The 27,970-nt window shown below is 54.7% G+C and overlaps 2 protein-coding genes across 10 annotated transcripts in view; one reads left to right on the top strand and one right to left on the bottom strand.

The window, feature by feature from the left end:
- The first annotated feature begins 6 nt into the window (after positions 1-6).
- ARL6IP4 (ARF like GTPase 6 interacting protein 4) lies at positions 7-4,762 on the top strand. 3 transcript variants are annotated; one of them, XR_014897797.1, is made up of 6 exons: positions 7-196; positions 356-685; positions 1,159-1,276; positions 2,475-2,544; positions 2,696-2,881; positions 3,234-4,762. XR_014897797.1 is itself a non-coding variant. In XM_085321131.1 (5 exons), the coding sequence occupies exons 1-5, from the start codon at positions 22-24 to the stop codon at positions 2,750-2,752; spliced, it is 750 nt and encodes a 249-aa protein (XP_085177257.1). In that variant the 5' UTR covers positions 7-21; the 3' UTR covers positions 2,753-3,192. The 3 variants fall into 3 exon arrangements, 1 of the variants encoding a protein (XP_085177257.1); XR_014897796.1 differs by having other exon boundaries at positions 3,230-4,762; XM_085321131.1 differs by lacking the exon at positions 3,234-4,762 and having other exon boundaries at positions 2,696-3,192.
- The window catches only part of PITPNM2 (phosphatidylinositol transfer protein membrane associated 2), an 89,642-nt gene continuing 65,705 nt past the window's right edge, over positions 4,034-27,970 (bottom strand). For 4 of the 7 annotated variants that reach the window (XM_085321125.1, XM_085321124.1, XM_085321126.1 and 1 more), the window contains 13 exons: positions 23,428-23,603; positions 22,836-23,006; positions 20,025-20,174; positions 15,679-15,843; positions 14,079-14,288; positions 12,623-12,771; positions 11,487-11,603; positions 10,668-10,784; positions 10,141-10,289; positions 9,251-9,400; positions 8,984-9,167; positions 7,778-7,906; positions 4,034-7,495 (listed from right to left, as the gene is read on the bottom strand). In XM_085321125.1, coding sequence (XP_085177251.1) covers positions 7,163-7,495; positions 7,778-7,906; positions 8,984-9,167; positions 9,251-9,400; positions 10,141-10,289; positions 10,668-10,784; positions 11,487-11,603; positions 12,623-12,771; positions 14,079-14,288; positions 15,679-15,843; positions 20,025-20,174; positions 22,836-23,006; positions 23,428-23,603 — 2,200 coding nt within the window. In that variant the 3' untranslated portion in view covers positions 4,034-7,162. The remainder of the gene's footprint in view (positions 7,496-7,777; positions 7,907-8,983; positions 9,168-9,250; positions 9,401-10,140; positions 10,290-10,667; positions 10,785-11,486; positions 11,604-12,622; positions 12,772-14,078; positions 14,289-15,678; positions 15,844-20,024; positions 20,175-22,835; positions 23,007-23,427; positions 23,604-27,970) is intronic. The other 3 variants (XM_085321129.1, XM_085321127.1, XM_085321130.1) reach the window with 3 other exon arrangements.

The raw sequence follows: 27,970 nt of genomic DNA, 5'->3' as shown, positions 1-27,970 counted from the left end.
GGGCTGCGGGGCCGGGGCGCCATGGCTCGCGGCCGGGCCCGGACGCCGTCCCGGAGCAGGAGCAGGAGCCGGAGCCGGAGCCGGCGGGAGAGGAAGGCGAAGAGGCGTCGGCGAAGCAGCAGGGAGCCGTCCGGCGGCAGCCGCTCCCCGGCGAGGCCGCGGCGCTCCGGGTCCCGCTCGGCGGCGGCTCGGCGCGGTAAGGCCCGGCGAGGCCCCGCTCTCGGTGGGGGGCAGACGCCCAGCCTGGGCCCGGGCTGGGGGGGGGAGCGCGGGGCGGCGCGGACGCGGCGTGGGCCTGCGTCGCCGCTGCCGCCGGGCCGGGCCGCCGCGCTCAACCGCTTCGCGGGCGCTGCAGGAAGGAAGAAAGGAGGAAAGGCCAAAAAGCAGAGGAGGGCGAGTACGTCATCTTCTGGGCCAGCGTCCTCCTCCGCCAGCTCCTCCGCGTCCTCGACGTCCTCCAGCTCCTCTTCGGACGACTCCAGCGACAGCGACGCCAAACCGAGGAAGAGGCGGCACAGCAAAAAGAAGCAGGTGAAAGACAAAAAGAGGAAGAAGAAAAGGATAAAAAAGAAACTGAAAAAGAAGTCGAAGGAGAGGGCTAAGGAGGAGAGCGCCAAGGGGGACGCGGTGCCTGGCCCCTCGCTGGAGCAGTGGCAGAAGGAGGCGCTGGTGGACGCCGGGCCAGGTGATGCCACGTTTCCCTCCTGCTCGGGCAGAAGAGCCTCGGGCTGGGGAGGCCGTGCGCCCGCTCCAGGGGCCGCGTGAGGTGCGCGGGGGGAGCAGGGCTGTGTGCGGAGCGAAACTCCCGACCCCCTCCCCTCCTGTGGCCGTCTTCAAGCCGCACTGAGTGAGCATAAGCAGCAACATTCACAAATTCATTTTTTAAAGTATTTAGCGCTAGTTTATGAATGTTGGGAAATGTTGGGAGCTGGGAGCGAAGAGGCCGAATGAAAGGACACGGTCGGCAGTAACAAACTGGCAAAGCTGGTGCTGCCTCTGAGGCTGCGACGCCGACGTGGCTCTGCCTGGTTGATCGCGGCTCCCCGAGCACCGCTGGGGTCAGGGCTGTGTCCGTGGCTGTTCGCCGCAGACACGGCTGCGTCCCTCGGGCAGGCGGCGGCCCCATGAGCTCAGGTCTTACTAACTGACTCACTTCAGTTTTGACAGATGAGCAAAAATCCCGAATCCAGGCGATGAAGCCAATGACGAAGGAAGAGTGGGACGCGAGGCAGAGTGTCATAAGGAGAGTCGTGGATCCCGAAACGGGCAGAACCAGGTACGGTCCCCAGGGCAGAGCCCGTCGCCTGCTCGGCGGCACCTTCTCCATCCCCATCCGCATTGGGAAGGGGGGCAGAGTCCCGGAGGACGCAGGTCAGCAGCAGCCAGCACCATGCACAGAGCTGGGTCCCCTGCAGCAGTGAGGGCTGGAGCCGGTCCCTCGCCGGTCCCATCCTGTCAGACCTGGTGAAACCTATTGGGAAGTGACAGGTTTGGCATCGACCCGTCAAACTCTGCCGGGGTGCCGTGCAGGGAGCTCAGGCTGGCTGGCCTCACCCCTGAGGGCTCACCACCCCCAAGCACTCTGCACGCCGGAGAAAAACAGGCAAACTATTGACTCCAGGAACAGCGCCGCGTTTTGCAGCACCTTGCGGCAGGGGAGTGTGGCAAAAGGCAGGCTGGCTTTGGCAGGGAGATGGGCGATCCGCAGGCACCCGGTGCCTGGCCAGCTCCCGCCAGGAGCCGTCATCCTCAGCAGGAGCACTGGGCCGTCTGCCCCCGCGTGCGAGTGGGGCGGAGGTGAACACTTCCCGTGGGGTTACAGACAGTCGAGCTGAAATTTGTTTAGCTGCCAAACAGAAATGATCCAGTTTTTAATAAACTGTATCTTCTCGGCGAGGGGGAAAAAAACATCACGCTGAAGAGAATTGGGTATGACAAGTCCGGCCTTAAAATAGCAGGCAGCCTGCAGGGCCGGGGGAGGCGCGCGGTGCAGGTCATGTCCCCGGGAGGCACGGCACCGCGCGCAGGTGATTAAATCCCTCCGCGGCGTGAGCCACCTCCGGCGCAGCTGGGGCGAGGAGCTCCTGAGTCCAGCTGGCTTTCAGGCCAAAACTGGCCTGAAAAAAAATAAAAGCCTTGGGTGGTGGTTAAGTTTTGTTTGGCCAAAAAAAAAATTAGGCACCTAGTAAGAGCTTCAGGGAGCAGGCAGTCGGCGTGCCAGCCTGGGCGAGCCGCTAGCAGCGGGCAGCACCTGCGTGCTCACGGGCCCGCTGGCGCTGGAGCGGCTCCGGAGCAAGCAGGCTTGTTGGGTTTTGTTTTCTGGCCCCGTACTGGCATGGTGCCGGAGCTGGTGCGGGAGCAGCAGCCAAGGGAAACGTGTGTGGTGGAGGGTGGGGGGGTGCAGCACCTTCTGCTGTGGGGAAACTGCGGCCGATGCTGGCACGAACCCTTCCAGCCCCATGTGTCTCTTCCAGGCTTATTAAGGGAGACGGTGAAGTGTTGGAAGAAATCGTCAGCAAAGAGCGACACAAGGAGATCAACAAGGTAGAGGGGCACAGTGGCTGCGGGGGGTAACGCCAAGGGGCTCCGGTACCCTGGGGCCTGGTCCTGCCTCCCGGAGGGACCCTGCAGCGCCCGGGCGGCTCTGCCGGAGGAGCCGAGCCCCGTGGGCGAGCGCCTCTCCGTCCCTCCGCAGCAGGCCACCCGTGGGGACGGGCTGGCCTTTCAGGCGCGCACGGGGATGCTGCAGTGACGGCGCCGGCTCCGGCTCGGCCCGTCCTGCCTGCGAGACGCCGGCCCGCGCGGGACGCCGCCGGTTTCCTCCGCGCCGATGAGCTGGAGCCAGGCGGGCTGGAACGCCGCGGGCAGCCTCCATCGCTCCGTAAGTTATCGATGGGGAGGAGAGGCTTTGGTGGCTCCTCTCTCTCCGTGCTGGGCGTCGGGAGCCCATGCCACGGGCTTGACCTTCCCGCCTGCGCTCGCTGCCTTCTTGGGGGCTGTGGCCACGGCAGTGCGAGGCAAACAGCTGTTGGTTCCCCCCCCTGCAAAATCTAGAAAATGTTATTACAGGGGGGAAAAAAAAAGGGAAAAAGGCGGTGGTTGAAGGACAAGCGTGTCCTGCAGGACCGATCCGCACGGAGGGGCTCCCGGGTCTGTTTGGTGCTTTGACTCCATTAAACTGGCTCCTGCTCACCTCTGGGGTTTTTGTGACTTCCTGGCGTCTCCCAAGTAAGCAGGCGGAGAGCAGCCTTCTCGCATCTTTAATCGGGGTCACGCACGACGACGCTGCACGCGAAGCGCACCGAGGCGCGGGGCCGACGGGCTGACAGCGAGGCGGAGACGGGAGGAGCGCAGAAGGTCCGTCGCACGCGAGCGCGGGCGGCCGCTCGGCTGGGGCCCCCGGCGCGCCCGCCAGCGGCTCCCTCCACCCCGCTGGTACCCCAGAGCACCTTTTTATAAATCAAAGATAACTAACATCACAGAATCTAAAACTGACAGTGGAGGATATCAAGAGGCAGAGGGCACGAGGGCAGAAGGGGACTGTAAGGCTTCTAGCACTAAGAGGAGCTGCAGCAAACGGCAGCGACACCCGAAGAAGGGGCTGCTGCCGCTGCAAGCACGGCGCCTGCCGGCCCCGCGGCTGTTACCCTCCTGCTCTCTGCTTGTGCATCGGACACTGTAAACATTTTTGGCATTTAAATTTTGCCTCGTCTGACTGAGGAAGCGAGCAAAAACCAGGAAAAGAAGCTGACGTGAGTGCACGGGTCTTCTTTTTTTTGGAAAAGGCTTTAAAGGGACCAATACTTCCAATATAAAAAACTGCTTTTTATAAAAATGATAATAATCTGAGCTCTGCAGAAGGGTTTGATTCCTGTGGAAATGATTGGGGGGAAAAAAGTAAATAAAAAATAACCAGAAACCCTGACAGAGGGTTTGCACTGTGCAGCGCATGCGCGGTACCGCCGTGGGCTGAGCAGAACCAGCGCCGCCGGCAGCGCTCGCCCTGCTGGCTACCCAGACAACAGCCATCAGGAGCAGTACAAGAAACTTTTAATAGTCTTTCAGTTCAAAGCAAACAAGTTATTTGTAACAAAGATAAATTAGGTCTTTAAACTGACAGTGCCCCTTTAGTAAGGATGGAGTGTACATTCATCTTGCCCTCACCGTGTCCGAACGAATCCCCTCGCGCACGCTCGGAAAGGCATCGGCTCGCATGCATCGCTCTCCCAAACCCGTCAGAACAAACAGGTCATAAACACAAGGAGTTAAACTATTGCTATAGTTCTTTGAGTGAGAAGTACGTCGATCTTTGCTTCAGATAGGTGAGTGTCAGGTGCGGGTGGCTGAAGATAGACTGATGTAGACTGTGATGGACCAAATAGGTGGAGAAAACTCACGGGCGTTTTTCCTGGTGATTACGCCGACGTCGTCCGGGGTTATTGCAGCAATAAAGGTCGTGCTCTACAATTGCTCCTCCGTGTCGGATCCGTACAGTGGCAACAGACAAGGGGCAACGGAGGGACCGGGGGAGGCTTCAAGGAGCTCAACAGAGGATGGAGACGGAGGTGCTATGATTGTCAGGCTGACTGGTTAGTATCTGCTGAAACATGGCGTGATGGAGAGGTGAGAGTAATATTGCACTTCTGCATTCATTGACAGTTACATTAAACTTGGTCCATAAAATAATTGCTTTGTACATAATGCCTGAAACAAAAAAGCTACATTTTTAAATACTAATAAACCCTGAAGGTTCCAGTCCCTCCAGACACTTTTTCCTCTACATAAATAAATAACTTTCAATTTTATATATCCACTTTTTATGTTGAACATTTACATTCGCCTGTTTTACACTATCTACACATAAGAAAATGTGAACATCCCTCTCATCAGCACTGGAAAACACACAGATCACGCCTTGCTTGTGGACTCTTCTTTCAGAGGAAAGTTGAATTTTGCAAAGGCCCTGTCCAAATTTGCAGAAATTACTTGGTGATCACGGGATGGACTGTGGCTTGGCTTCCTACTCAGATGGCAACTGCTCGATACAGCGTTCGGATAGCAGAAAGCTGGGACAAGTCGCGTTGTTTTTAAACCCAGGAAGCTCTGGCTGTACGTTCAAAGAGAGCTAAGCTGAGCTGGCAGAAAGGGAAGTCAGTCTGCAGTAACGAAAATCCTCAGGTACATTCTGTAATTGAGTAATTACCGAAGAGAAGTGGCTGAGCGTTTGCAGTCGGGCTGCTAGACCTGGGAGCCGCAGCGCGCGTGCCGGGGGCGGCCGGGCTCGAACGGCCCGCGTCCGCTCGCGCCCTCGAGCGCGACGGACGCGCGAAACCTGCCGCGATGTCTGATGAGTGTAATTTGCCCGCTGCGGCCCGGGGCCGGTGAGCAGAGCGGTGTTCACAGTGCTGCGTGTCTCAGTGCGGCCGTCCTGCACTTCGTATCCAAACGGTTAATAAAATGAAGCAGCCAGTCTAAAAAAATCTTTGTTATAAATAAGATCCTCGTAAGTAGAAAGTGATACAAAGACAGGATACACCGTGGTGGAGGAAAGCACTAAGTCAGGGAGCTCGGTAGGACTATAAAATCATCGCGCGAAGAGGCTGCCTGGAGCCTGTAAAGGGCCCCCCGGACCGCCGGGGCGGCCGCCCCACGCCCCGGGAGGCGCGTGCCGGAGGGCGAGCGGGCCCTTCGCCGGGGCCGAGGGGCTCTCGGCTCCCGCTCCCGCACCGCGCGCCGGCCTCACCTGGGCGCGCCGGCCGCCACCTCGGGCACAGCCGCTGCAGACGCATCAAGAAAACTGAGATACGGCCTTTTCTTAAGCTTGCCCGACTTTGCTGGCACACTTCCTTACAGTTTCCTTACTGCTGGAAAAACTTCTGCACAGAAAATTTTTATATATATATATATATAATGTGTGTGTGTGTATATATATATTACATATATGTGTGTGTGTATGTATATATAAATATATACAAATACATATACATACATGCACACACATATACACACCCTGTCTTAGCAGTATTTCATTGTCATGCACTACAAACATTAGGTGTAGCTACATGAGATGGTAACAGGTTTCCATTCTAAAAATTATCAGTGCAAAAAACAATGAGGTTTTACAGTTCAGTAACTACTACAGGTAGAAGCAGCAAGTCTAATTCCCATGAAAGCTGCTACTGAACTTGGAGATAATCTAGGAAGAAGAAAACATTTCAGAGGTGGGTGTGGAGAGAGTCAGACCCTGCATTTGGATGAGAACTGTAATGCAATCTAGCTGCTGAATGCCTTCAGCTGCTTACAAATATATGGTGGTTACTTCTGGAAATAATATATAGCAATAATATTTGGAGACTTTAACAGACAGTAAATTAAGTGTCTGAGGCTTGTAACAGCTCAAACAAAATTGCTTGTATTCTTCTTTTAATAGGTGAATGCATTAAATTCCATCGGCTTCTAAAACGTCTCTTAAAAAAAAATAACAGTAATAACGACCCCACTTTCTTGGGCGTCAATCTGCTGACATCCTGCTCCTACCAACAGCATCGATGTATCTTTATGCTTTGCCACTGCACACACTCCTCGAGAAAGTGGCTGAACTTGAAGCTCTTTGTACAGTAAAGCTCTTGGTTGCTCTGCCCGGCGCAGCCCGCGACAGATCCCTCGCTCGGGGCTGTCCGTGCTGGGACGCCGCATGCTTACCGAATCCCAAACCCAGCCCGCGCCGGCGCCGGCACAGCACCTCGGCCTGACACCTGGGACCACCCAGAACAAGCTCCCCCAGCCTCAGCCCCTGCTCCTGTGGCTCTGAGGACAGCGCTCGGTCACGCGTATCGGCGCGATGGCTGACAAGGCGAGGAGGCACGTATTTACAGTCACTAAACCTGGATAAGAGAAGGAGGCAGGAGAGCGCGATCGTGACCGGGAGACTTCCCCCCCGCCAGTTCCAGCTGTTCCTGGGGCTCCTGCCGCACACGCGCGACGCTCCCACCGCAAGGCCTGCACGTTCCGCGTGGGAAACACCCCATCTCCTCGGGAACACCACGATGTTATTAGAGTAGCACCATATTTACCCTTCCAGCCTGTAACGCCGGCCTTGTCCCTCTTTCCTTTTGTTTTCTCCTCCGGTTGCTACAGCCGATAGTCGCCGGATCTGGCCCGGCTATTTCTGCCCCAAGAAGCCAGACTCCAGCCGGGACGCTGCGCTCCGGCCCCAGCACCCCGTGGCGATGCTCATGCTCCTCTGGCTGCGCTCCCTGTCCCTCTCCTTGTCGCTGTCGGACTGGCTCTGGGTGCGCTCGGGGCGGTGGCTGGCGCCCGCCGGCTGCGAGGAGATGGTCCGCAGCAGGTGGTTCCTCTTGCGCAGGAACTCGGTCTGGCTGGGCAGCCCGAAGCTGCCCTTGCGCAGCGCCATGCGCGTGGTGTTCTTGGCGGGGCGGGAGCGGTGGTTGTACTCCAGCTGCGCCAGGTGGGCCGCGTAGCCCTCCGTGATGAACTGCAAGACACCGGGGGCGAGCGCAGGCGTTAGAGGGACCGCACGCGCTTCCGCTAGACGCTGGCAGCCGAATGCACTGGCTTGTACGTGATGACGTACAAGTCGCGGAGCTGCTCTGGCTGGCGTGGCGGATCCTGGTATGTGGGACAGTCACTGTCCTCTTTGCAAACACAAGGTTGGTCACCAGTTCCAAAGTGGCCAGGACAAACTCCCCCTGCCCTCCCACGGGAGGCCCTGGGCTCCTCCAAGGCTGCAGAAGGGCTCAGACAAGCTGGTTCCTACCTGACACTGGCTCTGCAGCTTCTTGGTGGGTCGGCCAACGATGTAGATGTGCGTGGGCGGGAGGCTGATGGAGCTGTACACAGAGATGTCCTTAGTCGAGCCGTACGCCGCGTGGATCTTCATGTGGAGCTGCGGGGAGAGAAAGCCCGCGTGGTCAGAACATACGGGCGCCCCACGCTGCTCAGCAGGCAGGGCTTTGGGGTTTTTTTTTTTCTCCCTTTCTTTTTATCATAGTGTTTGCAGGAATCCCAGGTCAATAATTAATGTAAGATCCCAGCTGGATAATGCACCGTTGAGCAAAGCGCTAATTAACAGAGCGATGTTTACAGGGCAGACCAAGACAAGCAACACAGAGGCAGCTCTGCGCTCGCTGAACGGCGGCCTCTCCGGGAGGTCCGTGGGGCGCAGGCACCGCGTGCACGCGCTCCCCTGCCTCCTGGTCCCAGGGGGAGAGGAGAGCTCTGCAGCCCCCCGTGCCGCCGTCGTTAGCGTGCGGCGTTCCCCTTCCTGGCCAGGCTGCAGCATGCGATACCGCGGTCGAGCTCCGCGGGGCACGGCGAGGAGGGACAGGCAGCGGAATACACAGCTTTTCCAGGGATTCCCGGCCAAACGCATCATCGGTGGAACGAAGCGGGGGCTGGCAGGAGAGGTGCTGTCACCGGTGCTGCCACACGCCGGCCCGCTTCGCCTCCGCGCCGTGGGCAGGGCAGGAAGATGAAAAGGAAATTTTGGCCTCAGAATTTCCCAGCCTCAGAAAAGCTCCAGGTAAAATAAGGAGCTGAAGGCTTGGGAAGCTGCTCTGTGGAGGCTCCCATCAAGGCTAGGTGGTGCAAGGCCATTCCCCTCGGCAGCCCCGTGCCCTTCCTATGGCACCTTGGACCTGCTGGTTACACCGCGGGCAGCCCCAAATCCACCAAGCAGGCGTTAAAACGTGCCGGTGTGGGGAGGGAGAGGCTCTGCTCCCTCTGTTTTATCAGGCATTTGGTACTGGAAGGACCAGTGATGAAACGGGACAGCGCAGAGCAGACACGACACAATTTAAGAGTGTAGACACTAGAGCAATGAAAGGATGAAAATAAAATGAACAGAGATTAATCTTGCACTGCGGGCCACATCGCTGCCAAGAGACTGGTGCTGACACGGGCAATCGGGCGAGCAGCAATCTGAACCCACGCTACGATCGTATTTCAGTAGACCCAGGCTTACGTCCGTGATGAGGGATTTCAGGAAGTTGGCCTTGTGCCGCAGCGGGTCGTGAACAAGCCCGTCGCAGAACGAGACGATCCCGTGGGGGAAGTTGTGCTGTGCTAACCACGCTACCACCCTCTGCTTCTGCATGTCAGGGCGGCCCGTGACGTAGATAATGAGGTAGCCAAGGTCTTGCCAGTGCCTAAAAGAGAAGCCACAACCTCCTGGATTGCAGACCTACAGCAGTACCGGGGTCAGAACAAACCAACCGCCCCAGCCTCTGACCTTACAACGTCGACCGCTCCGGCGCGGACTTTGGGGTCGCTGCCCATGATGGACACGCTGGCTGCAAAGGAGCCATCGATGCTGAACACCACGAACTCCGTCCCCTTTGGCAGAACCGTGATGTAGCTGTCTGCATACGTGTGGTCACCCCTGAAAGGGACACAGGTATGGAAAGGCTTCAAGGCAGGGAGGCGCTTTTGGAAGGTATTGCAAGCCCAGTGTAGGACCCCAAATCTGGCCTCAAGCCTCTGACGGTTAAGCACCCTCAGCTACAGCAGTGTCGGGCACTGCAGAAACACCAGTGAGTTAAAGCAGAGCTGGGAGCCCTGGCTTCAGTGCACTTCAGCGATTCAGAAAAAATACCCTCGAGAAGACATTGCTAGGTTTGCCACTGAAAAGATGCTCCTCTCCTCCCCCTTCCAGAGCTGAAGGCCAGCAATCAGAGCTGAGCTGGAGCCCTGGGCTGCGAATTACCATGAGAACAAAGTTCTGTCCCTCAAGGACAAGTTTATGGTCTTTAAAATATGCCTAGCTGTGCAGTTTCGTAGATGACAGCACGGCCATACGTCGGGTGCAGGAGGCCTGCCCTGCAGTGGGAAATCAATTACCCTCGTGCTGGTGAGGCAGGAGTCAGAGTCAAACGCTGCTTCTCCTCTTACAGCTGCAGAGTAAATATGGCTTTGTCCCACTGCTGGCAAATCAGACCCTGAATGCACCTGAGGGTCTGAGCTCCCACGTGAGGAGGGACCATATTCTGCAAACAGTCACTTTCCCAGTCAAACTCCTTTCCTTCATTGGCACCAGCTCTGTGGTTCTGTATCACGCAGTCACATGGCCTCTTTCAAGCACTCCGTGTCCTCCCGCAGAGCCCACCACGCAAGCTATCTCACCTGACCACCATCTTGACGGGGTACACGCCTATGCCCAACCGCCTGCTCTCAGGAATGACGTAAGAAATCCTGCCACTGCTGTTGCTGATCTCAGTGTCAAAGTAAACCCACTCCCCAGACGGCGGCTGGGTCATGATGTGAATGTCCACCTGCAAGACAGCGAGGCTGAGTCAACCACAGCAAAGGTGACACAGCTGGCTAAACAGGCCAAGTGCTGGGACCTTCCACCCAAATCCCTTTGACCACCAGCAGAGCTGGGTCTTACTTCCACCTGGGCTTTGCAGATCTAAGCTGAGAAGCTCCGCAACATCCTACTGTTGGGATGAAACCTGGCCTCAGCTCTGAAAACCTTCCTGATCATGGCTGGTCCTAGGAGGCACCACCCGTGTGTGAGCAGGGGAGCCTGGCAAGGACGCAACGGTGCTAGACCCAGGCAGGCACCCAGGGAACGTCACCTAACACTGTCCCTGTCCCCCAGGACTGTTTTGCCCCACCTGGTACATATCCCCCAGCACAGACACAGTTACCTTTTCCCCTGTGAGTGTGACCATATCTAATGGACCGTACATAAACCTTCCAGTTAAGGTCTGGGGCCCATCTTCGTTAGCGATGGTGTCGTTTATCCTGTGGTTGGCTGTGACGTTCTGCACAAGATAGAAAAAAGAAAAAGGCAAGAACAAGTCAGTCAGTCCCACGAGTCCGCAGTGATGGTCAGCCTCACAGCGCGACGCCAAACGAAACCGGACAAACTGGGGCGTGGGTTCCTCCGCGCCATCCCCTCCCTCTGCGCCTCCCATGCTCACACAGCTTTAGGAAAGAAAGAAGTTTTGACCTACGTCAGCAGCGAGCATCTGTGCCCCGCAGAAATGGGGGATTTGACCGCACAGACCTGAAGAGCCAATTTAAACAGCAGTTTGTATGAGTAATTCTGATATAACATTGACACGTACTTTGGATCTAAGAGCCAACACAGGCAGTTGCCAGCAGAAACCTGCTGACGTTGTTTTAGCTGCAGCGCAGAATTGCCACTTTCGGGAATCAGAGACGCTTCCCGGGAGCGAAGGGCACTTACTGAACGGGGAGCTCGCGCGTTCGGGCTTGGAAAGAAGCTCGTCGGCTTTCCCTGACCAACAGCCAACGCTTGCCGAGCTTCGCAAAGACTCGACGCCAAGAGGAGACCTTGCTGGCACAGATCCTTCAGGTGTCTCTCTCCCAGTTAGACGAGCGGGATGTAATCACTAACGCACGACTGTCCCGCGCCGGCTCCCTTCCTACCGCCGTCCCTCCCGCACCCGAAGCCGACAGCCCTCCGTCCGGCCGCAGAGGCGGCCCCCGAGGACCCTCACCCGCAGCTTCACGTGCGTCCTCTTGCGGAGCCACTTCTCCCGGGGCTTGGAGGGGGTGAAGACAGACACCTCCTTCCCGTCCAGCTCCAGAACGCTGTTGTTCTCGTGCCTCATCACCTGCAGGACGACAGACCCCTCGCCACGTCAGCGACGGGCACGGGACCCCTCCGTCTGCCCGGGCTGCCCCAGCCCTTCAAGAAGTTCAGGAGGTTCTTGAACGTGGGCTAGTTTACAGGCGCTTGCGCGTATTCGGTGCGGTCTGCAGCAGTCCCGCTGACCCGGACCGAAGCGAGCTGAGCCGGGCCGGGCCGGCTGGGCAGGGTGAAGCTGCTCCTCCGCCAGCCCCAGGCAGGCTGCGTTTGCTGGAAGGGATTTGGGGAAGCCCAAGGGCAACGAAACAGCAAATTTTACTGAAAATTATTTAAGCTGGGAATCTATTTTGAGGCCTATTTAGGCTTGCTTTAACAAGATTTGTTCTTTGGAGGCTAAAACTATTCGACGACCTTCTTTTACGCTTTTGTCCAGGGATGGCTTTCAAAAGGAGGTTCGAAGCCAGTCCTTATTAGGGGAAGAAGCGGCACGATGCTCTGGAAGGGCAGCAAAAGGAAAGGAATGAGAAAAATCACGGTCTCAAGGCAGAGAGGAGTAGAGACACGTGCCGGGCAAGGGGGGCTGCCACACTACAGAGGCGGCCGCCGCCGCCGGCCGCAGAGGCACCTCGGGCCCGAAGAAGCGGTCGTGCCGTTTCCAGAGGACGGCGCCGCGTGCGTTAGCTGCTGTGCCACCGCCGACCCCTGCCCGGCGCGCCGCCTCGGCGCCCTCCGCTCGCTCCGGCCCTGCCAGGCGAAGCTGCGGTCTCGCACCGGAGAAAGGAGCACGGCTCTGCGGCCACCGGCGCGGACGTCTCCGTTGTTCGCGGTTCCCGGACGATTTGGGAGACGGCGCCGAGGTTGCCAGCGGGGTCGTAAATAATCGAGCGCCGCGGATGAGCCGGCGGCGACGGCTCGACAGCCGAGCTAACGCCGGGCGCCGCTCGGGCTTCGTCTTCGCCCGCTGTAGCTCAGCGCGGGTGGGCAACGCCGCCCCGAGGAGAGCGCGGCCCCAGGGGAGCGGGCGGCGGGACGGGACGGCCGTACCTGTCTCAGCAGGAAGGAGACGACGTCCGTGGACTCCCAGTAGCTCGCGTGGAAGAGGTGCGGCAGGGCGACCGTCGGGAAGGCCGTGAGCGCATCGGGGCAGTAAAGGGCGTAGTCGATCCTTTTGGTTCCCCACCACTTGGCAGCAACTAGGAGAAAAAGGCTCGTTTGAAGAGGGCCCGCCGGCGCCCGCGGCCCTTCGGGGCACTGGCTCCTCGCTCCGGGCGCCCTGGGAAGCTGCTCCCCCCGGCTGGTCCTGCCGGGGCTCAGCACCGGCACCAGCACCTTTACGGAAGCAGACAGGAAGGCACGGGAGGGCAGGTATTAACCGGCCGTTAATCCGGACCCCAGGAACGGGCTCCGCGGCGACCCCGGGCACCCGCGTGCCAACCGGGACGGCGCGGCGGGAGGGAGGCGGCACGCGCCCGGGCCGCCTGCAGCCCCCCGCGTCCGCCGCCGCCGCCTCCTCCGCCTTTCACCGCGGAGTAAAAGCTTTCGGCGCCCAAGCACTGGCTGCGCTAGGCGGGATGCGAACGCCGGGAGCCCACGAGCGACAGTCCGAGGCGCCCAGGCCCCCGGAGGCGCCGGCTCGGCCTCGCGACGTTCCTCCCCCAGGCAGGCGGCAAAGGCTCCCAGGAGCGACGCGCACCCGCCGCCGCCGCCACCCCGGCCCCCGCGCGCGGTCCCGGCTCCGCGTCCCCAGCAGCGAGGAGCCCTCAATTCCCATGTGCTCCGGCCTGCAGAAGTGGCCGCGGAAAGAGGAGCCGAGCCGAGCCGAGCCGGAGGAGGAGCTGCGGGCGCATGCGTGCTGCGAGCCGGGGCTCCGACGTGGCCTTTCTCCAGCCGGCTACTGCGTGACCGTCCCCCCTTTTTTACGGGCTTCCAGGAGAGCTGCCGCCAATCCGACAAAACCCTCGTGCGAAGGCAGACCTGGCTGGTGCCGAGCACGGACGCCGCGCCGGGGACGCAGACCCGCCTGCTCCCTCCAGCGACCCGCGCAAAGCTCCCCACGGGCTCCCGGCTCCCGCATCCCCACGGCTCTCGCGTTCCCGGCGAGCCCTGGCCAGGCGGAGGAGGGCTTTGCTGCATCAACGCGGCTCTTCCGGAGCCGCCGCGGTCCGAACCGCCCGTTCCTGGTCCTGTCCCAAGCAAGTCCCCGGCTTGGGCCCTTCCGGACCGAAGCAGCCAGGGTTTTCCCTGCCGTGCTCCACAGACGGCCCGAGAGCGGCGGCGGCGGACGCGCCGCACCCACCGCGCCGCCCGGAAGAAATCCTGCTCTCGCCCGCTGTTAGCAGTGTTAAGGCCGATCTTTGGAGCGAAGTGACAGAAAAACTTGTTAAAAAAAGTGCAATCGGAAAAGGCAAGTGCCCCCGGGAAAGGAGAAAGCGCGCAGCTCTGCTGTGAAGTGACTATCCGACGAGAGGAGGTCGGAGCGGCGCGCCTCTCTCCCGAATACCTTTCGCGACGTCCAGGTCGGGTATCCGAAGAGCACAGCCTGGATCCTGGCTCGACGGCCCCTCGAGCTTTCTTCCTAAGAGACTCGGAGGGATTTCATGCTTAAGCTGCCTACGTCTCTTGGACGAGGTCTGGGTAGGGGATTTGTGAGGGAGGGCAAGTTGGGCCAGAAGGCTAAACCCTCTGCAATGATTAAGGTGGTATTTGGTTTCTAAAAATAAAAATAAAATACAGAAAATAAAGCAGAAATCACACGTTATTACGGCACACGTGCGCTGAAGACAACACCAGTTTCATCCATCCGAAATTCAGAGTGCAAGAAAGACGCGCGTTGGGGAGAGCTCCCAGGAGGAAATCGCGACCCTGCGGCGCCCTTCGGATTTCCTCCTGCTATTCCGATGGGATAAACCGCATCCAGCCCTCAGCTCCGCGGCTTTCCGCCGCCGCCGCCTGAACAGAGCTGGACCCGACAGCCGCAACGACGGAGCCGGCGCTCGGAGGAGGGGGCAGCGCTCGGGACGCCGAGGAAGGGGCCGCGACCGCCCGCGCAGCTGGGAGGAAGGAACGAGGCCGAGGGCGCGGACCGGATGCGTCCCGCGGCCTCGTCCCGCGCCCGACCGGGCCCCCGACGGCCGAGCAGCTCCGCAGGGCGCACCCGCAGCCCCCTTGTGCGTCGGAAACGGGCTGGCGCCGTTAACATCAGGAATTAATTACGAGCTGAGCAGCTCCCAGCCTGGTAAACTAATGTGCTGCAGCATCTCCGAATTTTCACCGCCTTCCAGGAGAAAGTTTGAGCTGAAGGTGTTTTGGTTTTTTGTTTTGCAGCCTCTTTCTGCCCGAGCTACCCGAGGCCCCCGAGGACGGGCACTGTGAATCCCGCCCCTCGGCTCCAACGAGGAGCACGCTGCGCAGGTAAAGGCCGTCGCTCCCCACCGTGTTAGCCGGGGAGGTTACACAGGTCTCGACAGAAAACAAAATCCCTTCTACTCGTCACCCAGCTCTGGCAGAGGGGTCATACCTTGGCCAGCTTCCGAGCTGCTCTGCAGGCTACAGAAGGGCTGAATTTCTAATATAATAACCCAACGCTCTGTTTTTCCCTCTCAGCATTTTGGAAGGGCTTTCTCCTCCCCACCTTCCGAGGGTCACGCTGAAACGACCTGCATCAAGCCACACGCCACGTCCTGCATCATTCCTCTAGCAGGGCAGATCCTACCAGTCCTGAGAGTCCTGCCAGACATCCCTCCGGATTAACGTTAACCACGCACAGCAGCCAAACGCTGCTCAGCATGATCAGGCCTTTTTTTTTTTTTTTTTTTTTTTAATATTTGAACAATTTACACCCCTAAGTCACCAGCAGAGTCCAACACGCACAGCAGCGTGACGGCCCAAAGCACCCGGTTCCTCCGAAGGACGCGCTAACGCTGGTAGGACAAAGCCAGGCGAAGGCGGGAATAGTTCCGACTTCTCGCTCTCGATTGAAAACATAACCCCAGACAGACAGACAGACAGACAGGCAGGCAGACGCTGGGCGGCTCTGTCCCAGAGCGGGACGGCTCGGTGCGTGGGGCCGAGGCGGCGGCGGCGGAGCGGGAAGCACTTACTGTTGGCTATGTTGGAAGCAGTGTAACTGTCTGCCATTCCCGAGACCTGGCTGGCAATGCTGATCTCACTGGCTCGCCGGAAGCCCCTGAACTGAGGGGCGGACAGGGGGGTGGACAGGGACGCGCTTTCCATGAAGACGGCACCATGAGACTGAACAACATCTGCTACAAAGTTGAAACAGGGAAATCAAAATATTAGACCGACAGACAGAGGCTGGGCAAGGTGAACTCGAGAGGAGGAGGAAGAGGCAAACAAGGCTTTTAGAGGCAAAAAAAACCTTTCGAAAGTGATTCGAATGACACACATTTCACTGGAGCTCTGCTTTGAAAAGAAAGCAAACACGGCAGGCAAAGAGACATGTGGCTGCAAGAGCAGTCTTTGATTGAGAAAAGCAAAATAATTAGCTCAAAAAACCCACATCCAAAACCCCAAACAAAAATCAAGGCAGGCTTATTCAAGCAGCAATAGCAGAAGCATGTGTCATACGTACAAATGTGAATATATACAGCTTTATACATTCACAATGAGACAAAATAATCAAGGGAAGGGGAACAACATAACCCCAAAAAGGCGATATGTTTTCTTGAAACATTTAGACTTCTTAAATCAACGTCTCCAAGGGAGAAAGTGTTAATGCAAAAATATCAAGAAAACATTTTCATGCCTGGCAGGGACTAAATTTAAACTTGTATTTTATTGCTAATGGATACAACTAACACTCGTTAAACTAAAATAAGGGTTGCTGAAAGAAAAGAGCCTGGTGCTGAGCATGCTTACATGGATCTTCCATGTGTATTAGAGGGAAATGGACCCAAAAATGTTCAGGACTGGCAAACCAGGAGATGCTGGAAATCAAGATAAGAGCCCTACCCCTCAGTTTTCTCCCTACAGCGGGTGGAAAAAGCATCTGCTTCCCCGTGGCTCCTGCAAGGCCAAACTAAATGTCTCCAGCACACCCCAAGCTCCTGCGCTGCCCGGGATTTAATACAAGGGCTCCCAGCAGGCAGCTCGGGTGGGACAGCACCACGCACAAGCAAAGCTGGTCACCGGGCTCGCGCGTTGCCCGTCTCTGCCGGACCCGGCGGGCAGCACCTGAGCTCTTCTCGAGTGTCAGGCAGGGCAAAGGGCTGTGCCCACGCGGGCAGCGAGTGCCGCGGGGAAGGCAAGCACCACCTCCCGCCCCCTCTTTCAGCCTGCTGTCCTTGGGTTTGATCCCCGTATGGGGTTGACACACGGAGCTGTTTTGGCAACTGGTTTATTTTAACGTTGATCTTTCTGCTCGGGGTCCTGATCCGCTTCCTCTGATCTTGCAGCTCCCAGCAGCAGCGTCTGTGCCCACCCGGCCACGCGGCGCCACGGGAAAGCGAACGCGCAGAGGTGACTGCTGCTAAGAGAGAGCTGTTCTCTGCAGGGAAAATACGGCCACAAGCTGCTCTGCGGACTGCCAGATCCCAGGCCTGGCGGGAGCCTGACCTGCTGGTGAGCTTCGCACACTGTCCACGTTGTGCCCGAAAGGTCATTACCAGCATCACTTTCTCAGCACTTTCCTCCTCCTTCGCCTTGCACGGAGCGGCCGGCTGCCAGCGCCGCTACCCGCGGCTACGGCCCCGCCAGCCTCGCGGAGCCAACACCGCCTTCTCGCTGCGGGAAGCAGCGGCGGGAGCGAGAGGAGGAAATCCAAGCCGAGGCGGTGCCCCGCCGGCTGCCCCCGCGCTCCGTCAGGCGCAGGGGAACGTCTGGCTCTGTCCGCGCTAGGAAAAATGCCGAGCTCTGTCGGGGGCTCGCTAACACCTACCAGCTAAGCCCGCGCATCCCCCTCCCCCTGGAAAATAAACCAGCTGTGGCCTGAAATAGGCAGCAGCTGGAAGGCATGCTAAAAAAAGCACTACGGCAATGCCGTGCCGGAGAGAGAGCCGGACCGAACGCGGGGCTGTCTGCACCGAGCACGGCCCTGGCTCCGTCAGCACGGCTTCGCTTGGCTCTGCCCGAGTTTAACCTCCTTTCTTGAGAGCCCAGAAACTGGGGGATTAAAAAAATAAATTAATTAAAAAAAAAGGGAAGGATAGTAGTGCTTTGGACTTGCTCTTTTCAGTCACTCTCCCTTTTCCAGACCTGATGCTGGATTTTGGCATGCGATGGGTTTGAAGCACAAAGTGCCGCAGCCCTTTGAATACCCTCCTAGCTCGTGTCACCACAGGAGTGATTTTCACCTGTAGAAACACCTGATCCGCCCTGTTTCACTGAACCGTTCAAGCCTGGTTTCGCCCACGCCGGCGGAAGGAGCCTGCTGCGCCAGGGCTGCAGCGCAGGCTCACAGCAGCGCTGCCGCCCTCCAGCCCACTCGCGCTGCTCCCACGTTCCCAGAGATACTGGCATCCCTTTTTTTTTCCCCCCCACCCCACCTATGCAGCCCCTGTCCTCAAAACAGGTCAGATTTTAAGAGCAGTAACAGCCAGGATGAAGCAGGGTGGGGAGGGAGGCCAGAAAGCCTCTCCCGTGCTTCGCTCCCGCTGCGGTCGAGCTTCCCAGACCTGCAAAGTCGCTGTGGCGACAGCGACCAGCGGCTCAGCCCTCGGTCCCGATTCCCTCACGGAAAAAGCCTGGCACATCCCTGCCTCCTGCACCCCGCGTACGCTTCGCGCGCAGCACCATCCTCGCCGTCTCGATGCCGCCCCGCCAGCACGGGTTGACCCGAGCACCCGCGAGGGCTGCTGCTCCAGCGTGGCCGCGTTTTCGGCGTTTCAAGCGTGCACCCTACCGATTCGAGGACGAGGAAACTTCAGACACGGGCAACCGGGCCAGCGCGGCGCCCTGCTCGCCCCCTCCCCGGCACGCGCCGCTCCGGGCTGCGCGATGGACTGAGGCTTTTCTGCGCTTCCAGAAAAGGTGGCACAAGAGCAGAATTGCCTTTTTTTTTTTTTTTTTTTGCCTAGCTACAGATCTTTAACACCCACTGCAATGCTCTGCCTTTTCATTCACAGGCTCGTTTGTCAGTGTTCTTACTAATTGTTTCCCACTAATGAACGGCTCAGGGCCACTCTCCTAATGCACTGCTGGCACCGAGTTAAGTCCTTGGGGTATCTGAACGGCAGACTGCAATACGTGCTATTTGCAGGCTGAGCTGCGGCACCAAAGCAGAGAGGACTGAAAGCAATCAAAAATATGTGCTGTTCAATAAAAAATAAAATAAAATAAAATAAAATAGCCAGCCAGGTGCTCAACACATGCCAGACTGTGCCTGCACCGGAGTCCCTGGCCAGCACTGAGCACTCTGGAGTTGCTACCCTGAGCTCAAGAGTGACCCAGCTTTCAACTGTCCATAATAAGTTTTTATGATTCTGGAAATCTCCCTCAGTGCAATGGCTGGACTGAGATTCAGCACTCGCTGCAGTCGAACCCAGCACTGCGTGGCCACACTGTGCTCTTGAAACCAGGGCAGAGAGCAAAGAAGCTTCTGCAAGCACCGTCCCAGTAGCAGGATATACCAGATGACAGCTAAATGGCATTTCATCAGCAACCTCCAAAGTAATCAATTAATATTGCCAGATCCTTTCCCTCCGCTTCCCTTCAGAACATCTCAGCACGGGCAAGGTGGCAACAGCATACCTAAAAATCAACTAACGTCTTGAAAAGACAGAAGGAGAGACTGTCTGGTGTCATCAGCAATGTTGCCATTTTGTATGACCACGTAAGACACTGGACTGCTCGCAAACAGCAAGGGTCAGCTTGGTTAAAAAAAAATAAAAAGCAGCAGAAACAAGCTCTCAATGCAAAACACTGAAAAAGGACAAGAATGGACAAATAAGACACAGCAGAAAGAAAAAACTGAAAGTCAAAAGTCTCATCGAAACTGCAGATGTAGCACCAGCCACAACCAGCATAAGGCCATGCAGCACTCACAGAAAACAATGTAAACCAAACACACCAAACTTCGCTTTTAAGGCAGAAATTCAGAAATTAATTTTAAAAAGCCACCTTAGGGGCTGAAAGCCTCATTCACTGTGCTCAGCAGAGCCACCAGAAGTGTCCCAACAGGAAATACTCAAATGGGCAAGCTCTGCTCTCTGACGCAGGCCACAGGCGCCTCTCCAGCAGCACGGCCACCCCAGAAGGGGAAAGTAAGTACGTGGCTCCTGGCTCCCCGGCAGCACAGCACCGGGAGGGGTCACAGCCTGCGAGTGCTGCTCCTTTCTCGGGGCGGTCGCCTAGACCCGGGCAGTCGTTTCCTGTGGCACAGCCTGAGACACAGCGTGAAGATTTCAGCCTCCGGAGGCGACAGAGCGATCTCCAGAAAGCACCCCAAGAACCCAACACCGCAGACAATACACAAGTGTAGATTACACACACTCAGCAAAACCAGCACTTTTATTGGAAACATCTTGCCAATTCAGAACGGGAACAGGGATACTTGTTTCCATGAAGCTGTCCTGGTGCTGGAGAGCACCCAAAGGGCTGCTTTCCATGAGCAGGATGGGATTGTTCTGGATTGTCTCAACTAGAAGCAAATGGGGAAGAAAACAGAAGGACAAGGAACAACAGACATGTGGCCACAAAGTGTTAACATACAAACAGTTACAACCGAGCACTTTGACTATGGATCAGGATCTTCTATGAAAGGACAACCTTCCAAGGGAGGAGGAGAAACGAACCTGGGTGACTTTCCAACTAGACCCACACCAGCGAGATTTTAACTGGCAGCAGAGGAAAGCACAAGGATGGCATTTCAACAGCGAAAGAGGAGGAACTCCTCTTAACCGGCTTCTCCAAATGAGCCAGCTCCATAAATACCCAGCAGATCCGGGGAAATCTTTTTGCTACGAGGACAGAAGGGTACTCTGAGGGGAGATTTACTTGAATCAGACTCACAGCCTACACACTGCGAAGTACAAGAGTAAGCAGGGATGTGAATTTGATTTCACTCTGCAAGTTGGCTGTAATGAAACAGGGACTCAACACTCAGTACAGATGGGAAAGCGGGAGAAGAAAAAGTCTAAGAGGCCTGCTGAGCTACGGGCTTGAAGAGCTGGCTATCTGCAAGAGGAAACGTGGCACAAGCAGTGCCAAGGAAGGTTTTATACATAACTAATTATAATTGAGCACTTGAATTCTACGTGATCGTCAAATCTCACACCTTAATTATAGGAGCAATTAACTTTCCTGGAGTGCCCTACAGTGCATACGCTAGTGTCAGGACTGGATTTGCACATCATGGTCTGAACAGTCCTTCTGGGTAATGTGTAAATCACAACACTGAAGTTTTGAAGCTAATGGGAAAGAACAGCCTGCTACTTTATGCTAAGTGAATGAAGGGGCTTTGTCTTACACAAGAAGAGAATTTAAAGTTGCTTTTTGTCACTTTTATTCATCACAGCAGAGCAGCATCTCTGATAATAAAAAACCTGGAGAGAGTTTTGGAATCACTCTACACATCTTGTAGTTAATTGCTGTTTAACTCCTCTCCATTATATCACAAGTGTCTCTCCAAACTTCGACACAGCCAAGTTAACCAAGGTCCAGGGAGGCAAGGTAAACTACTAATTTCCCTGCTGTTGCCCAGAATGATAACCAGAATGCAAGTTTTCAATGTCAATGGGGTTTTTGCCTCAGGCTTCAATGGGAACACGGGACTTTAAATGGATTTAAGAGGAAGAAAGTAAGATATTTAAGATTTTTTTTTTAAGAAGCCACTTGCAGCTGATACCTAAAATACACCCAAGATGCAAATTGCTGTTCAAGTTGCTATAGATTCCCTGAGCTTTTCTAAGCCTAACTGGACTTGGTATAAATGTAATTGTGGGTGGATCCATTTTTAAAAAGTGTTGTGGCAAAATCTTAGTGAAATCTGAAGAGTGGGTAGGGAAAGTGCAAAAAGTATTTTATCTGCTTTATTAAACATGGGTTCATGCCCATTTAACACATCAGACCTCCAGATTCAGCAATTAAAGTACAGTATTTAAATGTACAGAAGCATCAGGAAAAGACTACTGTTTGGTATTTTTAATTTTAAAATGATACACAGCACCAGAGTTATTTATCTCTAGATACACATTCCTCTTCATTTAGTCCTGCATGATTCAAATATTAAACAAGTGGAATGTTACCAGAGCTCTGAAAAAACAGCCTCGGTAACTGGTGGCTTTAATACTCTACTGTGGTTTGCCAGCTTGATTTCTTGTGTGCTGTACACCTAGTTTTACAGCAGTGACTCCTAGCCTTTGACTGACAACCTCTAACACAGAAAAAATTATAGTGCAATTGTTCTTCCTGCCTCAAAGTCTTGACCCTGCAGGGAACCAAAGCTTCAGGTGAAGTAAAAAGGTCAAATTTAATTTAATTCTGCACCGTGGTGAGCCTCTCTGAAAGCTCCTTGCAGTGAAAGCCTGCACTGGAATGGCAACAGACCATGAGAGTCTAGGCAGAGAAGAGAGATGAAGATGGTAGGCAATACTATTTATTTTATTAGAACAAATGCAAGAGCATTGATGTAATGGGAGCTGAGGCAGGACATGGTCAGGACATAAGTGCTTCAATGCAACCTAGTAAGACAAAAGGGCATGCACACAACCATTTTGGACTTTGCTACTACTGCAGTTGGGGCAGAGCAAATGAAGAGGCCACTGATGGCTGAGAAATGTTTCCTGGGAAAACAGAGCATCTCCTTGGCAAGCTGGTACGGGCAAGGCACTGTCAGCAGCCCAGCAAGCTGCAGCAGCCAGTCCTTTGCCTGGTTCCACCAAAAAGCACACGGTGTAACCAAGTAAATCATCTCGTGACCTCACTGTTGACTCTGCTCCTTCCAGTCTTCACTGGCTCCCTAAACATCAAGCTCCTGAATCTCAGCCAAGTCGATCGTGTTTCGTTACTACAGAGCAGTCCTAACCACAAGCGCTAGCTGGTGCGTAAAGCGGGGACCTGCGCAGAGAGGTCACTGCACTGTGATTCTCAGCGGCTGATGGCCTGTGTGTGACAAACAAGGGGGCATCTGGGCCACAAGGCACCAGTGTTGTTGGAAGAAACTTACTTATCAGATAAATCAGGAACAAAGCTAGCATTACGGGGCCAATCCTCTTTTTGCCATTCCCAATTGCTTTGGCAGTTGCACATGAAGGGTGGCTATGACCCTTTCAGCAGCTAGTTCAGATGCCAAGGGACTTACCCAGAACAGCAGAATTGCCGTCACCCAGCGGGAACCTCTGATAGCGGGGAACGTTAAAGGGGGGCAAAAGGTAGAACTTCCTCTCCAACAGGGGCTCGAGGCGGGAAGCAGACGGGTCTGCAGGGTGGAACAGGTTATAGACTTGCTGACAAGCTGGTCTCAGCTGAAAGACTGAAGAGATGGAGAGAAAAGAAATTAGACATTTTCAAGTATCACAGGGCTATGTGGTAGATTGTCAGAAACATTTCTGTGCAGCAGACAACTGAAGGATAAAAAGAAAAAAAGCACTAAAGATTAATTACCTTCCTCATATTCCAGTGTAGTCAACTGAAACACTTTATCAGTACAGTATTTACTGAGCAGTTTTTTGAATCTTTATTTTTAATGTTTGGAAGTAAATCACAAATTGATTGTCTAACGAGCATTGGCTGGAGCAGCCAGGGCTTTGCTTCCTTATGGTGCAACATATATTATATATACATACTTGGTTTTACCTGCAGTTACAGTCTGTCTCCTCAAATTACTGGATTTATAGCAGGAGGTACTTAAAACCATCCACTCAGCGAGCACAGCGGTTTGCATTAGGACTTACTGTCAAGAGCTGGGATGACAGTTTTTCGCAGCGCAAGAACCAGCCCCAGGGGAGAACCAAAGAGGAAGAAGTCCGTGATCTCAAATTCAAACTTTCCAATATTTCCTCCATCCAACATCGTGGAGCTACTAGATCGCCTGGATCCCGGGTCATTTCTCAGCACACTAGAATGTAAACTGAGACAAAAGCAGAAAGGAAAGTCAAAACTTTGTTCAGTATTCTTTTTCTCAGTTGAAGGCTGGATAAATGATTAACAATGAGGATAATTTCTATCACTTCAGCGAAGGAACCACGCCCGTCAATCCACCATGCCTCTGCACTGCAGTTTTACTAGCCAGCAAACTGTTCCTCTGCCTCATTGGCGTAATTTAGACCATAAAAATTTAAGTTCCAAGTGGGTTCATTTACACACTCCTCCTATCTCCTCCAAGTGTTTTTTCTGAGGAGTCAAAACGTGGGTTGCTGGTAGTATAACAGCCATTTGAAAGAAAAAAAAAAAAAAAAAGGCAAATCAAAATTACTACAATACCGGGGAAAGAAAGCAGATTTGCAGTGATTCATTTCATTACACATATTACTGCTATGCTCTCTGGTTGTCAGCATTTGAGTTCCTTTCATCACCTTATTCTCAAATGTTACAGAAAGCTGTGCTTATCCATTTCTTCCTCATGAAGTAGTCGGACAAATGTTATAGGATTAAAAAAGAAAAGAAAGAAAAATGGGAAGGGAAAAAGAAAGATCAAAATGTGCAACAGAAGAGTTTCTAATACCCTTGTGCACCAAGTTTACACTGCAGTTTCCATGCATGTATACTGCACAGGAAGGGGAATTTGGGGTAATGAACTCAGTGACCACGTGATAAATGTTCTTTATAATGTACGCAGGACACTCCCCTCTCCCTTTTGCCCATAAGGCCTCATGTGCCAAGCTGCTACCATTCTAACTACCTCTCAACCAGCCCAGCATATGCAGGCTGTCGTAATTTAAAAAGAGTAATAATACACAACATCTCTAGCTTTTTCCTTCCCCTTTCAGGCATCAAATCTCCTGGAAAAATTCAACTTGTGTGCAGTGCATGTTTAAAATACAGGTTTAAAATCAAATGTTCCTCAGACACTGCAGAAGTAGGAAGAGGAGCACTTGGAGGAGATGACCGGGAAGGCAGCAGCCCCCCGTTCTGCTGGGAACAGAGCTGCTTTGCGGTCTGTATCTGGGGTTGGACAGGGCAATGACCAATGTGTAACGCTGCAGTAACCTGACTCAGAAAGAAGTTGTCTGAAATTCTTCTGTTAGTGATGGGCTGCAGTATCGCTTGCTCCCCAGCTCCTACAGACTCCGGCTGCAGCCTTGCTGGTTAACTTTGTTACGATTACAACTGGAGAGTTTCAGACGAAATACCAGTAGTGGCTAATGGTGCGTTTTAAAGGACTCTACAAAGCACCTGAATGGGTTCTGTAAAACACGGGATAAATAGATTTCACAACAGTTTGGGTGGATGGATGTTCTTCTGGCCTGCAGCCAGGGACGATGCAAACGCAAGAGTCTCCCTCCAACTCTGTAGCCTCAGGACAAAGTTCGAGGCGGTCACCAGCACTTGCCATGGTGCCCCATGCCACAGCCCTTGCTCAGCGAGGTCGCTCTGAAAGCAGTGACCTGGCTGCCGGCGTGTCCCGGCACTGCTGCCCGCGCGGATGTAGGGCCATCGCTCTCCACCACCGGCAGCGCTGGAGCAGCCGTGCTTGCGCACACCCTGCCTCTGGGACAGCGAATGCTGCAGGACGGCTGCAAATGCTCACATATTTGGGAAGAAGATAAATGGGTTTAACTCGGAGTTAATTTTCCTGTTTTGGCAAAAAATGCATTACCCCCGAGACAGCACCTCTGCTGCCGCCACTCCCAATGGATGCTAATGAAACCTTCTCATCACGCTGTGCTATCATTTATTCTCCCAATACAAGTACATGCACATATTATTCTCTTTGGTTACCTACTGCAAAGAAATAACAAGCTTCCCTAGGCCTGACATGCATACCTCAAAGCCAAAACAGTGAAGTCAAAAGTGAGCAGAATGGGAGGTTACAGCGAGTGGCAGCTAACGTGAGTTTGCTCCCCTCTGTGTGATGGGAATGAGTCACCCCGAGATCGTCCTGCCCAGATGCGCGATGCTGGAGCACATTCAGAAACAAGCCACCTTCGACGAAATAGAAGGGTTTTATCTGTCAAGACTGCAACGCATTAAGTTTGCTGCGTGCAAGGAATACAAAGCTATTTGGAAACAGGTTCAGTTTTGCAGAAGGCAGTTGGTGCAACAGCAGCTCGATTCAGACAAACACAAACTGACAGACCCTCCTGAGAGCAGATGCGTTATGGCACGGTGGTCACAGGGGTTTTGTACGCTCCAGCCTTCTTCCCTTGGCATTCCTCGGTGGGGAGCGGGAGGGAAGGAGAACGCTTCTCCTGCTAAGCCTTTTGGACAGCTTCTCTCGTTTTACTGAGTACTTGATAGTCTTTATGGCAATCAAAAGAAATGAAAGCCAAGGGGAACTCTGAATCCGTCATGCTCCAAGCAACCTACAGTGCTCTGTTCTCCCTTTAAAAAGCAGCAGATGTACTGTGTGCATTAATTAAACAAGAGCTTATGGATTTCAGAAGCAAATCAACTCATTTACAATAATACAAATACAGCACAGCCAGAAATAACGTAGTTGTGCAGAAGGACTGAATTTAAAAATAACTGTGTGATTGTGATCTCCAGATGCTGCTCTGGCTCGCTGGGCATTATCCCAGAGAAGTGGGCAGGTCTGCTACATGAATAAAAATGAGTGTCTCTGGCACAAGTCGAAAGCTGCAATAGGCACGGACAGAAAAGGCTCCGTGCGCCAAGCTGCCGGTTTGCTGTGCCCGTTAGCGAACCTGGCTCCGTCCTGCCAAGGACGGAGAAGCCGTGTCACGTCAGGGCTTGGTTTTCAAATGGGAGAACGATGACTGCTTCGTGGCGGAGACACCGTCGGGGCGCTCCGCTGATGACCGCGCATCCTAGCTGCGACCGCTGCAAGCACGAGGCCCGGGGAGCGCTCCGGGCGCGACGGCCCGCCGACCCGCTGCAGGGGCCGCGCCGAGCCCCCGCGCCGGGAGCGAGGGGGACGGAGGCCAGGAGTGCTCCCGCAGCCCGAAGCCTGCCCCTCCCCGGAGGGGACCTTGAGCAGTGGGCAGAGACTCACCTCTGAGGTCTAAAGGCAGATCAAAAAGCTATGAAAGCCCCGAAGGAGCGAAGGTAAGCAGGGATGTTCCTTAGGAGATGGAGCAGGAGGCACTGGGGCAAAGCTCTTTGAAGAGAGGGACTGCACCGTGACACCCCCTGGCCATGCCAGGCCATGGCTTCTCCTAAGCTGTATGTAAAACCACAGTCAGATGCTGGCCCACTTCCCTGAGCTCACTCTGCGCTCCTGAGATCAAGAACAAGGAGGAGAAAGCACACTTGTGCGACAAGTATTTTCTCCTGTAATACAGGAGGCTGTTTTGATACAGGATGAACACGAGACTGGCCGCATTTTAGTCACCTGCTAGAAATAGCCAAGAAGCTTATTGTGTTTTCTGTAAAAGCAGCTGTCTTTCCGAATATAGCATCTCTGCGCACCAACAACATCCACTTTGATATCGTCTCTCTCCTGTGAATCTTTTACATAAGGGCCCTGATGAGGGAGGACAGCACGAGTCCCTGCTGGGGGAGAGGCGCACGCAGGTCAGGCCTTCGCTCAGCACAGGGCAAAGGGAACAGCCCTGGATGCAGCTGTAATGCAGGTAACGGGGTTTGATGGCCAGGACATTGCTCCTTAATGCCTGGGAGTTGAGGGGGAAAAGGTGTTAAGATGCTGCTGCAATTCTTCTGGGCAAATAGGAGAAAAATGAACGGACAGTCCAATTCCCCAGGCTGAGGAAAATGATGCAGTCAGGAAAAGCCTCCGGGCTTACAGAAGTAATCCCTGAACAATCAGCAGTGGAAAGACTGCTATGAAAATTTCATTGGTTATGTTAACAGATACGTTTTCTGAAAGTCCATTTGAGGAACCTTAGCAATGTGACACTGAGAGCTTCAACACTGAATAACAAATCCGAAACATGATCTTGGTGTGAGGGAGCAGCCCTGGCAGGGGACAGAATGCAATTCCCAGACCCTGTTTCATAAGGGAACTCAGGTTTCTTTGCCAGAGAGTCACATAAAACACCACAGATGGAACAATCCTCATCTGCAGCTGAAGGCTGCTCCCAGAATCAACCAACTAGGGTTGAGGATGCCTCATCCAGAGCACCCCATTACGCTGCCAGCAGGGACCTACTTGTGTGACACGGAAAAGGGCATTGCAATCCAATCTCACAGGTGAACTACGCCAAAATTAAAGGATACTCAGCTCGTGGGCCCTTCCTCAGTTCTGCTTCATTGCCTTCACCCACACTGTTTATATATCTGCTCTATGACCTCCATCCTGCAACAGCAGCACAGCAAAGAAGCAGCCTCCTGAGTGCCTTGTCTGTCATGCAACGG

The sequence above is a fragment of the Rhea americana genome, unplaced genomic scaffold (genome assembly GCF_003343005.1).
Source record: "Rhea americana isolate MKP2758 unplaced genomic scaffold, rheAme1 scaffold_68, whole genome shotgun sequence".
In the NCBI taxonomy this organism is placed as follows: domain Eukaryota; kingdom Metazoa; phylum Chordata; class Aves; order Rheiformes; family Rheidae; genus Rhea; species Rhea americana.
This window is presented reverse-complemented; position numbering and strand designations above follow the sequence as displayed.

Bases quoted from the DNA above. Each gene is read 5' to 3' on its own strand.
- ARL6IP4 (XM_085321131.1), top strand. From the start codon at position 22: ATGGCTCGCGGCCGGGCCCGGACGCCGTCCCGGAGCAGGAGCAGGAGC. The intron at 197-355 runs GTAAGGCCCGGC...CGGGCGCTGCAG, and splicing joins CTCGGCGGCGGCTCGGCGCG to GAAGGAAGAAAGGAGGAAAG. The intron at 2,545-2,695 runs GTAGAGGGGCAC...GTCCCTCCGCAG, and splicing joins GACACAAGGAGATCAACAAG to CAGGCCACCCGTGGGGACGG.